The following is a 13,168-nucleotide window of genomic DNA, read 5'->3' on the forward strand; positions in this document are numbered from 1 at the left end:
CTAATGAAAACTTTCTGTGCCAGAGCAGCAATGGTTGACCAGCTTTGGTTTATACTGCTCGGGTTACTTATAATGACTTGCAGATGCTTTAAGCAGGCAGTGAGGGTTCCATAGTTAAAACATACACTGAATCTTTCCAGGAGCTTGCAGAACTAGAAACTGCCCTCCAGGAGCAGCATGAGATAAATATATCTCTGCAGCAGACCCAGGGAGATCTCAGCGCCTATGAGGCTGAGCTAGAGGCCCAGCTAAGAATGAAGGATGCTGAGGCCAGCCAGCTCAAGGAAGAGTTGGAAAGACTAACAAGACTTAGCCAGGTAAGTAGGAGCAAAAAGTCATCTCAGAAATAACCTTAAGAAATCAGCCTTTTTTCAGTTATATCTTAAGATTGAACACACTTGTTTCATATATAGAGAATGAGTGAGTCCTGGTGGTGCAGACAGTTAAGTGCTAGGCTGCTAACTGAAAAGTTGGCAGTTCGAAGCTCCGTGGGGGGAAGACTTGGCAATCTTCTTTCTTAAAGATTACAGCCAAGAAAACCCTGTGGAACAGTTCTACTCTGTCACATGGGGTTGCTATGAGTTGAAGTTGACTCAACAGCACCTAACAGCAACTATATGAGTACGTGTGTGTGTGTGTGTATATACACACACACATACACATATATATACATATGTATCTATGTATATATGTATGTATATGTGTGTATGTATACACACATACACACACACACACACACACACACATGAAGGGCACATTTGTGGAGTCAGATAATCTGAGTTCAGATACTATCCCTGTGTGAACTTGAGCAGATCACTTCATGGTACCGAGCCTGTTTCTCCTCTTTAAAGTGGATTTTGGTAAGGTTAAGTGAGTTATTAGCTATGAAAGCATTAGCAGTTGATAATCAGTAAGTTGTAGTCATTCTCAGAATAGCTTTAAAAAACTTCTTTTAAGTTGATGTTAAATTTTATCTTGCTATTTTCTATTATGGTTGAATGAAATATTCACTAATATAAATTACACTTTGTTGAGTAACAACCCAGCGGCATCTGGACCCAAGGTCGGCCCTGTCTCCAAGAGACCAAAGAAAGACTATGGAACCAGCAGTTGGAACATATGGTTTATTAGGGGAACTTATGTACAGGACGGTCCAAGGCAGTGGCTGGACCAGTGTAGCACTCCACTACCACCTAGCAGGGGATGCAAACTTATATACCGTTCTAGCTGGGGCTAAGACTTACTGTTTTTCCTCCCAAGTCCTTGAGCAGCCAGCATTCCCAGGGACTTCATGTCCAGACCCAGATGTTTTCGTCCTCTTGCTAAGGTGTTCCTCGGCCTTGGCTACCTACCCAGTCACACCACTCCCAGCATTGTGCCTTAGCCTGTGTTCATTCCTAGCATACTTTGGGGAAGAGCAAAGCTGACCATATTAGGAGGGGATGCATATAGCTGAATAGCATTACCGTACACACTTGCAAGTTAGAAAAATAGTTACTCATCCAATAAATAATTACTGATCAATCACAGAGGGCCAGGTGCTGTGGATGCTGCGGGGAACAGTATACCCATGGTTACTGTCCTTGTGGACCTGACAGTTCTGTAGGTAAAAGCTACCAGAAAAGTAGAGGATGAATATTCTACACAGAGAGGCAAGGAAAATGAGCATAGTGTATTTGAGATGCTAAAAGGATGGCTCCAGTATGCCAGGAGCAAGGAGAGTGGGAAAAGAGGGTGGGAGAGAGAAAGGCTGGAGAGGTGGGGAAAGGCCAGATCCTGAGTGGCCATTAAGGTCATATTAAGGATTCTGTTTTTATTCTAAGTATAGAGGGAACGTTTCAAGCAGGGAAATGACATAATAAAACTTCTGCTTTTGAAAAGATTACTGTGGTTGCTGAGTGGAGAATGGGTTGGAGAGGAGTAAGACTGAGTCCAGGAAGGTCTGTTTAGAAGATCGTACAATGATACAAATAAGAGATAATTGAAGTTTGAACCAGGATGGCTATAGTAGGTAGTCATCAGCGTATAAATGAGAAATTCAACCCATGACGTAAAGAGATCATCCAAGCAGGGTATGTGGAATGCAAAGGAACCTAGGACAGAGCCCTCAACATTATTTAAATGAGGCGAAGAAAAGACAAGGTGCTTACAAAGTAGACCAAAAAGGTAGGATCCGAGAGAGAGAGGAGGGAAAGCAAGAGAATATAGTGTTTTGGATGCCAAAGGAAGAGATTATTTTAAAGAAAGAGTGTTCACCAGAGTCAGGTGCTTTTGAATTTTCTGTCAGAATGAGGGCCATGAAGTGCCCGTTGTCCTTAGTGATACATAGATTACTGGTGGTAGCCTTGTCAAGTACAGTGTCTGTGTAGTGGTAGGGATGGAAGCCAGTTTGGAATGGGCTGAGAAGTGAAAAATAGGTAAAGAGATGGAGACAGGTTTGACCTGGAAGGGGAGAAAAGAGGCCAGTAGCTTGAAATGAATATGCAGTTGAAAGAAAATTTGGGTTAAGATGGGAGGGACATGAGCATATTTATAGGCAAAGAGAGTTGAAAAGGAAAGGTTGAAGTAATGACATATGGTGCAAGGTCCTGAGAAGATAGAAGGGAATAGAATTGAGAGTTCATGTGGGGAGGTGAGCCTTGAATTGCAAGAACAACTCCTCCATTGTATGAAGAGAGAAGGAGAAAAGGCAGAGTATGAATGTAGGTAAAGTTTGTGGCTTTGGCTGCAAGGAGTTAATGGGTGGCTGTCTGTTGGCTTCTGTTTTCTTTATGAACAGAAGCAAGAACGAGACCATCTGCTGAGGAGGGTGGGTGAGTAGAAGAGAAGGGTGGAGGTTTGAGGGACAAGGAGGAAGATATTGGAGAATATAAGCTAAGTGGACCTAGGTAATATAGTAGGGTTGCTGGGTGCTATTGAGGGCTTGGAGCCATGGGGGCATGGTAGTTAAGAGCTTGGCTGCTAACCAAAAGGTTGACAGTTCATATCCACCAACGGCTCTGGGGCAATTCTGCTGTGGCCTGTAGGGTAGCTATGAGTAGGAATTGACTCGATGGCAATGGGTTTTTTTTTTTTTTAATTGAGGGCTCAGTTGGGGTTGGTGACTGTAAATTTATAGTGGTGCCAATCTGACCAGTGGCATTAAGTTTCTCCTGCAGAGGTAGATAGTCCAGGAACAAGTGCAAGGAAGGAAGATCTTACTGGATACTTCCAAGCAATAGTGCTGAGCAGTTACGATAATGGCTGAAAGAGTGGTTGAAATGATACATCATGGGAAGAGAAAGAAGAGAAAATGCAGTGGGGATTGGAGAGCCTAATGAGGTTGAGATGCATTTCATCAGAATAAGCAGTTACAGCATATTTATCAGATTAAGAATATAATTTTCTTTAGGCTATTAGCCAGATAGGCTGCATCTTCCTCCAGGAAGCCCACTCTGACTTTCCCCTTCTGCCTGCTGAAACACTAGGTTCAGTACACAACTTCAGTTTTTCTGTATGGTAATCATTTCTTTAGATTGTCTCCCCACATAGACTCAGAGCTTGGTGAAGACTCAGATTGTACCTGCTTGTTTCTGTCTTCTCAGTGCCCGGCACATGAGGAAGGCCAATATGTGCTTGTTGGATGGAAATGAAAGAAAAGATAGTTTGAATACCAGGAATGCATTTGAAAGAGAATTCATATTAGAAAAGGAACTAAAAATAGGCCTAGCTTATCATAGTAGTTATGTTCATTTATATTATCTGGCATCAAGTGATCACTTGCCGGTTGTCAGAATTATATTTCACAAGAGTAGTATGTTTTATGAAACTACAGTTGGCAAAATCGAAGTCTGAGAAGATAGGAGGTTGGGGAACAATAATTAAAACGGCACTACAAAATCTTTTTATATGGTATTAAATACATACTTTTAAATAATAGTAAATAAAATTTGTGGATAACATCTTCTTTCAAATAGTCTTTTAATTTCAAGCCAGCCCTTACAAGTTTCAAATGCATCATCCTGTGTACTTCCATTGCCTTTTTTTTTCCTCTCATATGTCTCAACATAATGTATAATAGTTGACTTTTTCACAAATTCACTTGCTGTCAAAAGTCCAGGACTGCCAGGACTGGTCTTCAGACCACACATTGAGAGTATGTGGCATTACAGAAATCTTTCTCTGATCTCCAGATCTGTGAATCTCGGATTGTTTAACTTTAGGTAATAAAGTTTCTTGTGAAACTTGTTAAATGCAGGTTCCTGAGCCCTACTTTAGAGATTCTGACTCGTTAAGTCTGAGGTAGATTCTAGGCATCTGGGTGTTTAATAGGTACACCAAGCAATTTTGATATAGGAATTTGAGGATCACACCTTAGACAATGCTGGTTTAAGGGAAAGGAGAATAGTAATTGTCGGATTACTCACAGAGCTTTTAAAGATAGGGGCTTGGGCCCAAACCTGGAGATTGAGTTGGTGTGTCTGGGCTGAGCTGATGTTGATGCTTACTTTTCATTAAATATTAATAGTTTAAAAGGGCACGTGAGAAAAAATCTTGGGTTTTTAAATTGGAAGTATGAACATAAAACTGAGTTTTTATTATTATAAAACCATGGTTAGCAAGAGATTATGGGTTTGTGTAAACTTATTTATGCCTTTTTAGATTGTAAATTGTTGCTGTTTCACATTTTTGTATCATTGTTTCCTGTCTCAATAGTTAGAAAAATCAGCCCTACAAGTAGAACTTGAGAAGGAAAGGCAAGCCCTTGAGAATGCCCTTGGAAAAGCCCAGTTCTCGGAAGAAAAGAAGCAAGAAAACAGTGAGCTCTGCATGCAACTTAAACAGCTGCAGGTAGAGATGATATCAGAATATACCCTTACATGAGACACCCAGAGATATTGATGTCTTTAGTCAAGCACTTAATAGCCTGCTCTAACATGTAGTAAGCAACTTGAATAATTAGAAAAAAAGGAATTCTGGCTGGGGCAGCACTATAGCCTCTATTCCCATATGAGACTACCTTCTTAAGGTGAGTAGATAGCTTTTATGTTGTATGATGGTGCAAAAAGATGGAGGCAGGGTCAGTGGTAGGTACAGACTATTACTGTGTAAATTCATGGACCAAAGCAATACTTGGTATTTTTCTTAGAAGCAGATTTTTCCCCAGACTGAGCTAAAATTATCAGATAGGTACATTCTTCTTCCACTGAAACATCTTTGTAATTATCCAGGAATTAAGTAGAATGGATTACATGCAGTAGGATTTCTTAATTATGAACAGTTTTCACAATCCCCTTCTCAAAGAATGCTATGCAGCCATTTTACATTTGTGGGAGTTTTCTCTAGCAGAATATTTTTTTGGCTATTGTCATAATAATCTGCCCAACATGCTGCAGGAGAAAGAGGTGGACGATATTTTCCAGATAATTAAACTCCCTCAAAGCGAACAGGTGCCAGAACAAATGAGTACCTGAATCAACCCTCAGGTGTCCAATCTGTGAGGTGAGCCGCCCGCTCGACTGGCACAGGGTAGCTGTTATACTTCATCAGAGATAAAGGGACAGAGTTTATATGGTTTGGGGGAAGGCTTCCAAAAATCCAGGAAGGGGGTTTATGACAAATAAGACTAAATCATCCAAATTGTCTCCCTTTTTTTCTGACACCGTGAATATTTTTTCCTCAAAGTTCAAGGAAATCTGATAACCCTAGAATTTAATTTTTACTACTGTAAGTTCAACTTTTGAAGCAAATATCATGTACATTTCCCTATTTTTGTGTGAATTGTGTATGTATTGGATCTTCATTAGATTATTTTTAATCTTATGGAAATTTTCAAATAATTAAAAAAGTAGAATAGCCTTTTGAACCCCTGCTTACCTATCGTCCAGCTTAAACAATTATCAGCATTCTGCCATTCTTGTTTCATTTAGCCTACTTTTTTTTTTCCTGGAATATTTTAAAGACAATCTCATATATCTTTATTTCACCCAAAAATACCTCAGTATACATCTCTTACAGAAGAAGGACTAAAATATATTCTTCATCGGCCTTCCCCTCCAAGGTAGAAACTGAAATCAGTGTTCCAGAATGCTGGTCTGTGCTGTGAGACTACCTTAGTGGGAACTAGGTCCTTTGGTTACTTGGGCTACTAACCTACTGCAGTAGCATGTAAGTTAAACCCGCTATGCATGTATCTTTGTCAGAAATCATTTGGTTGCAGTGAACCAAAACCCACTCACAGTAGCTCAAGGAAGGACACAGCTTGCTAGGAACTAGAGCCGCTTTCTCAGTTTTTCAGGAACTATGTGATTTTTGTTTCTGCTTCTCTTTCTTTCTCGGCCTCAGTCCTGACCTGACACATCTTTACAGGTCTAGCAGGTACTACATGACATATTTGCTGTACTGGATCTCAGTTTAGATTTTGAACAGAGAGAGAAAACCTGTTTTTTGGCCATTGAGTTGATCAGATCCCCTGTGGCTAGGATTAGATAGTGGTACAAGTAGGCCACCTCCAGGCAGTAGGCAGGGACATTTCACAGGGAAGAGGGCTCCAGATGGGACAGGCACTTAAAAACATGTTAACTACAATTCTAAATTCTTCTTTTTAGGTAACAGTGTTACAAAGAGTTTGAATTAATCACTTGGGTAGAATACATAAAATACTTTAGGAATGCTACAGTTTAGGGAAATTTTTAGCATTTTCTTTTTATTTGAAAGAGGCATTGTCTAAATTTAGTCCTGTGGTATAGATAGGTTTGCTAGTTTGTTATGAGTAAAAATATGCTGGCATATAACAAACACACCCACAGAGAATTACAAACTCTCCTAGAAGCATCATTATTAGATATTCCATTTTTCAGTTGATTAGCAAATTGAGCTGAATATTATGAAAAAGCGTTTTGCTTTTATTTGAATTATGGACAGTCTCAAGCATATACAAAATAGAGAAAATACTATAATGAATCATTCACCCAGCTTGGGTGGTATCTTGTCACCCAGCTTCAGCAATTACCAACACATAGCCAATCTTATTTTATTATAAGGCCTTCTGTGCCCCACCCTCACACCTGTTCACACTTCTGAATTATTTTGAAATAAATGCCACACATCTTATTTGTAAATACTGTACTATTGTATATATCTCTAAAAACTAAGGGCTTTTTTTTTTTTTTGGTCAATTTGACTTTTTTTTTAATTATACTTTAGATGAAGGTTTGTAGAACAAACTAGCTTCTCATTAAACAGTACACACATTATCTTATGACATTGGTTAACAACCCCACGACATGTCAACACTCTGCCTTCTCGACCTTGGGTTCACTACTGCCAGCTTTCCTGTTCCCTCCTGCCTCCTAGTCATTGCCCCTTGGCTGGTGTGCCCCTTTAGTGTTGTTTTGTTTTATGGCCTGTCTAATCTTTGGCTGAAGGGTGAACCTCAGGAGTGACTTCATTACTGAGCTAAAGCGTGTCTGGGAAAAATAAGGACTTTTTGAAAAACTCAAACCACACCCACTGCCATCAAGTCCATCCAACTCCTAGTGCCCTAAAAGGATGGAGTAGAATTTGCCAAGGCTGTAATCTTTACAGAAGTAGACTGCCACATCTTTCTCCCAAGGAGAGGCTAATGGAGTCCAGCCACCGACATTTTGGTTAGCAGCTAAGTGCTTTAACCACTGCACTGCCAAACCAAAAAACCCAAACCCTTTGCCGTCGAGTTGATTCCAACTCATAGCAACCCTATAGGACAGAGTAGAACTGCCCCATAGGGTTTCCAAGGAGTGGCTAGTGGATTCGAACTGCTGACATTTTGGTTTGCAGCTGTACTCTTAACCACTAAGCCACCAGGGCTCCTTTTTTGAAAAATACATAAACACAATATCATTGTTACACCTTAAAATGATGATAATTCCCTAACAGTCATCATGAGTCAGCATTGACTCGATGGCAATGGGTTTTAATATCAAATACCTTGTTTAGTATTCAAATTTTCCAAATTATTTCATGAATTTTTTACAATTATTTTGTTGGAATCTGGATCCAGATAGGGTCCTCACATTACATTTAGTTGACTTGCCTTGCCTCTTAAGCCTTTTATAATCTCTAGGTTTCCTCTTTTTTTTTTTGCTATGTGTTGAAGAAAGCCATGTCTTTGCTCTGTAGAGTTTCTCATATTCTAGATTTTACTGATTGCATCCCAGTCATGTCAGTTAAGATGTTTCTGTGTCATATCTGCAGGCTCATTTAAACTCAGTTTAATTTTACTTTTTTCATGAAGACATGCATAGGTGGTTTTGTATACTTCTTTTTGCATCCCTTCATAAGACATAATGCCTACTTATGTCTTTTATTTTAAGATTGATCAGCAGATTAAGGTAGTCAACTGAGTAGAAAAGATTTTTTAAAAATTGGTAAAGGGAGTTAAATAAAACTATCATATGACAAGTAATACGGGCTATGTTTATGTGGGGTTTTTGTTGTTGTTGAGAATATATGCAGCAAAACATACACCAGTTCACCAGTTTCTACAGGTACAATTCAGTGACATTGATTATATTCTTTGAGTTGTACAACCATTCTCACCCTCCTTTTCTGAGTTTTTCATCCCCCATTAACAAAAACTGAATGCCCCCAAGTTTCCTGTCTAATCTTTCAAGTTGCTTTTGTCACTTTGATCCCATAAAAAATAGTTCTTAAAGAGCATAATCCTCAAGGCAGACATTTTTTATTAGTTAAGCTAAATTATTAGTTAAGGATTCCTCTATAGAATCCTTGATCAAAATGTTCAATAACGGTCGCCGTGCACCATCCGTTTCTTCTGGCCTCAGGGCAAAGGATGTGTGGGTGTGTCTTAAATTTTATTTCGTTAACTTTTATTTCCCCATCTTACCCCCCTCCTTAGGATGACAATAACCTGTTAAAAAAGCAGCTTAAAGATTTCCAAAATCACCTTAATCATGTGGTTAATGGTTTGATTCATCCAGAAGAAGTGGCAGCTCGTGTGGATGAGCTGAGGAGAAAGCTGAAGTCAGGAGCTGGTGAAATGAGGTAAAGGAAAATCAAGCCTTCCAAGTACCAGGGTGTGCCAAGTTGTGAATCTGAAATTCAGTGAGAAATTCACTTTTCCAGTACTGTTAATGAATGATTTCTTTTGTGAGGTTTCCCCTTATGATGTTTCCATGATTGAGATACAAAATTGTTTAATTTGAAATGCCTGTTACTGATTTTCCTTTTTATTTTAAACCTTCTATGCTTTTTGGTATTTTTTAATTTAAAAAAATTAAAGTTTTAAGAATAACTTTTTCTTGAATGTTCACTGTATAAGTTCAGGAAGTAGAGCCATATTATGCATTTTAAACAAAACAAATATCAAAAGAAAACTAAGAAACCCATAGTGAACTTCATACTCCGTAGTGAAAGACTGAGTGGTTTTCCCTTAAGATCAGGAACAAGACAAGGCAGCCTGCTTTTACCACTGCTATTCCACATTGTACTGGATGTTCTAGGTAGAACAGTTAAGCAAGAGAAATAATCGGAAAGGAAGATGCAAAAATATCTCATTTCACAGATGATCTTACGTATTAAAAATCCCAAAGAACCCACAAGCTACTAGAGCTAATAGTCAAATTCAGCGAAGTGACTGGGTATAAGGTAAACAAAACAAAAATCAGTTGTTTCTATACACCAGCAGTGAAGAATCTGAAAAGAAATTAAGAAAACAATTCTATTTACATTAGCATCTAAGAGATAAAATACCTAGGAATAAATTTAACCAGTCAGATGAAAAACTTGTACACTAAAAGCTATAAAATATGGCTGAAAGAAATCAAAGAAGACCTAAATAAATGGAAAGACATATCATGTTTCTGGATTAGAAGACTTAATATTGTTAAGATGTCAGTACTAACCAATCTCAGATTTAACACAATCCCTATCAAAATTCCAATGTCTTTTTTGCAGAAATGGAAATGCCAGTCCTCAAATTCACATGGAATTGCCAGTGGCCCCAAATAGTCAAAACAGTCTTGGAAAAACAGAACAAAGTAGGAGGACTCATACTTCTTGATTTAAAAATGTACTACAAAGCTACAGTATCAAAACAGTGTGGTATTAGGCCTGTTATGTTCTAACACAATTAAAATTGATTTATCTTTATGTAGCATTGACCCTTTAAACTTAATCAGTGTCCCTACTTATCTCTGTAAATGTCCCTGTATTGAAGGCTACTCTTTTGATACTGCTATAGATAAAGTAACTTTCTTATTACTAATTTAAAAAACAAAAGTGTGATATTAGTGTAAGGATAGACATATAGACCAATAGAGTAGCATTGAGAGTCTAGAAATGATGTATCTATGGCTAACTGATTTTCAACAAGGATGCCAAGTCCATTCAGTGGGGAAAGAATCTCTTCAACAAACGGTCGTGGGACAACTGGATTTCCACACACAAAAGAATGAAGTTGGATCCATAGCTCACATGATATTAAAAATAAATAAATAAATAAAATGGATTCAAGGACTAAGAACTAAACCCATAGAAATCTCAACATAAAACGGGCAAAGTTTCAAGGCATTGTTTTTGACAATGGATTCTTAGTTATGACAGCAAAAGCACAAGCAACAAAGAAAAATAAATAAATAGGACTGTATCACAATTTTTTAAAAAAAAGCTTTTATACATCAAAGGACACAATCAAGAAAGTGAAGGCAACATATAATCTGGGAGAAATATTTGGTTACTGTATACCTGATAAACCAAAAAAAAAACCAAACCCAGTGCCGTCGAGTCAATTCCGACTCATAGCGACCTTGTAGAACAGAGTAGAACTGCCCCATAGAGCTTCCAAGGAGCGCCTGGCACATCTGAAGTGCTGACCCTTTGGTTAGCAGCCGTAGCACTTAACCACTACGCCGCCAGGGTTTCTGTATACCTGATAAGAGTTTAATATCCAGAATATATAAAGAACTCCTACAAGTCAACAATAAAAAGACCCAAATAAACAATGGACCAATGGAGAGGGAGGGGAGATCACTGTCTAGATAGTAGACACTTGTTATTTTTGGTGATGAGAAAGGCAATACTGAATGTGGGTGAAGTGTGCACTGCTTGACCGAGGTAAATGATGACATTAAGAAGTATACAAGAATAAGGGACGTTTTTAGTAACTGCTAAAACATATACAATTTTGCAGCAACAGCAATAACAACCAGAAAATATGTGTGTGGTTACATGGGTAAATAGGTATGTATATATGTGTATTAAAAAAAAAAAAAAAACCGTTGCTGTCAAGTTGATTCCGAGATGTATCTGTAGGTATATGTATATACGTGGAAGGGTGTGCTGCATATATGTTCATATATATAATAAAGCACATTGTGGGCATGGCTATGGGTACTTCCTAGAGGTAACCAAACACCTTGTGAGATTGGTTTACTGGGCTCGAAGGCTTAGGACCATGGTCTCATGGGACAACTTGGTCAATTGGCATAATATAGTTCATAAGGGTTATGTTCTGTGTTCCAGCCTGGGGTCTTAAAAGTTTGTGAGTGGCCATCTAAGATACAAATATTGGTCTCTACTTGTCTGGAGCAAAAGAGAAAGAAGGAAACCAAAAAGTCAAAGAAGAAACTAGTCTACGGGACTAATAGTCTACACAAATCACGGCCTCATCTAACCTGAGACCAGAGGAACTAGATGGTGCATGGCTACCACTACCAACCATTTTGACCAGGGACACAATAGATGGTTCTGGATAGAATGGGAGAAAGATGTAGAACAAAACTCAAAATCTTAAAAAAGGCCAATTTTACTGGATTGTTTGAAACTAGAGGAACCCCAAAAACCATTGCCCTGAGATACCCTTTAGACTTTGAACTGAAACCACTCCTGGAGGTCACCTTTCAGCTAAATAACAGATTGGCTCATGAGATAAACTATCACCAGTGAGTACTGTGCTGCTTTAAAAAAATCATCTCTGTGAGACCATACAGTTCAACAGTTACCACAAAGCAAAGATGAGACAGTAAAGGCGGGGCCAGGGAAACTAGATTAATGAAAATGGAAAAACCAGAATGGAAATATTGAGAATGTTGACACATGAAAAATGTCACTGAACAATATATGTATCTAGATTGTTAAAAGAAAACCTAATTTGCTGTGTAAACTATAACCAAAAACATGGTAAAACATTACTTAAAAAATGGGCAAAGGACTTGAATAGATATTTCAGGTTTATGTTCTACATCCTAGATTGATGAGTAGTGTCTGGGGTCTTAAAAGTTTGCAAGTGGCCGTCTAAGATACAATGATTGGTCTCTACTTGTCTGGAGCGAAAGAGAAAAAAGAAGAGTCAAAGATGAAACTAGTCTAGAGGACTAGTAGTCTACATGAGCCAGTAAGCACATGAAAAGATGTTTAACGTCATTAGGGAAATGCTAAACAAGACAACTGTGAGATAGCAGTTCACTCCCACTGGAATGGCTATTCAGGGAGCCCCGGTGTCACAATGGTTAAGCCCTTGGCTAACCAAAAGATCAGTGGTTCGAAACCATCAATGGCTTCGCCAGAGAAAACATCTGGTGATCTGCTCCCATAAAGATTACAGCCTGGGAAACCCTATTTCTCCTCTGTCATAAAGGGTCGCTACGAGTCAGAATCGACTCAAAGGCACAAGACAACAGCAGGATGGCTATTATCAGAAAATGAAAAATAACGAGTGTTGATGAGGATGTGGAGAAATTGAAACCCTTGTCCATTGCTGGGAGGAATGTAAACTTGTACAATGTCTGTGAAAACAGTTTGGCAGTTCCTCAGAAAGTTAAACAGAGTTACCATATGAGTTATCAGCATTTCCACTCCTAGGTATATACCCAAAAGACCTGAAAGCAGGGGCTCAAACAGATGCTTGCCGCATTATTCATAATAGTCAAAAGGTGGAAACAACCCAAGTGTCCATCATCAGATGAATGGATAAACAAAGTATAGTATACCCATACAATGGAACATTATTCAGCCATAAAGAGAAATGAAGTTCTGATGTATGCTGCAATGCACATGAACCTTGAAAACATTATGTTAAGTGAAATAAATCAAACACAAAAGGAAACATAGTGTATGATCCCATTTATATGAAATACTTAAAATAGGCAAATGCATAGAGACCAAAGTTTATAAGTGGTTACCAGGGGCT

General features: G+C 38.5%; 1 protein-coding gene across 6 annotated transcripts in view; it reads left to right on the plus strand.

The window, feature by feature from the left end:
* Window positions 1-13,168, plus strand: part of CNTRL (centriolin) — a 103,645-nt gene that overhangs the window by 48,252 nt on the left and 42,225 nt on the right. For all 6 annotated transcript variants that reach the window (XM_049896900.1, XM_049896894.1, XM_049896896.1 and 3 more), the window contains 3 exons: window positions 141-317; window positions 4,696-4,830; window positions 8,879-9,024. In XM_049896900.1, the coding sequence (XP_049752857.1) occupies window positions 141-317; window positions 4,696-4,830; window positions 8,879-9,024 (458 nt within the window). The remainder of the gene's footprint in view (window positions 1-140; window positions 318-4,695; window positions 4,831-8,878; window positions 9,025-13,168) is intronic.

The sequence above is a fragment of the Elephas maximus genome, chromosome 9 (genome assembly GCF_024166365.1).
Source record: "Elephas maximus indicus isolate mEleMax1 chromosome 9, mEleMax1 primary haplotype, whole genome shotgun sequence".
In the NCBI taxonomy this organism is placed as follows: domain Eukaryota; kingdom Metazoa; phylum Chordata; class Mammalia; order Proboscidea; family Elephantidae; genus Elephas; species Elephas maximus.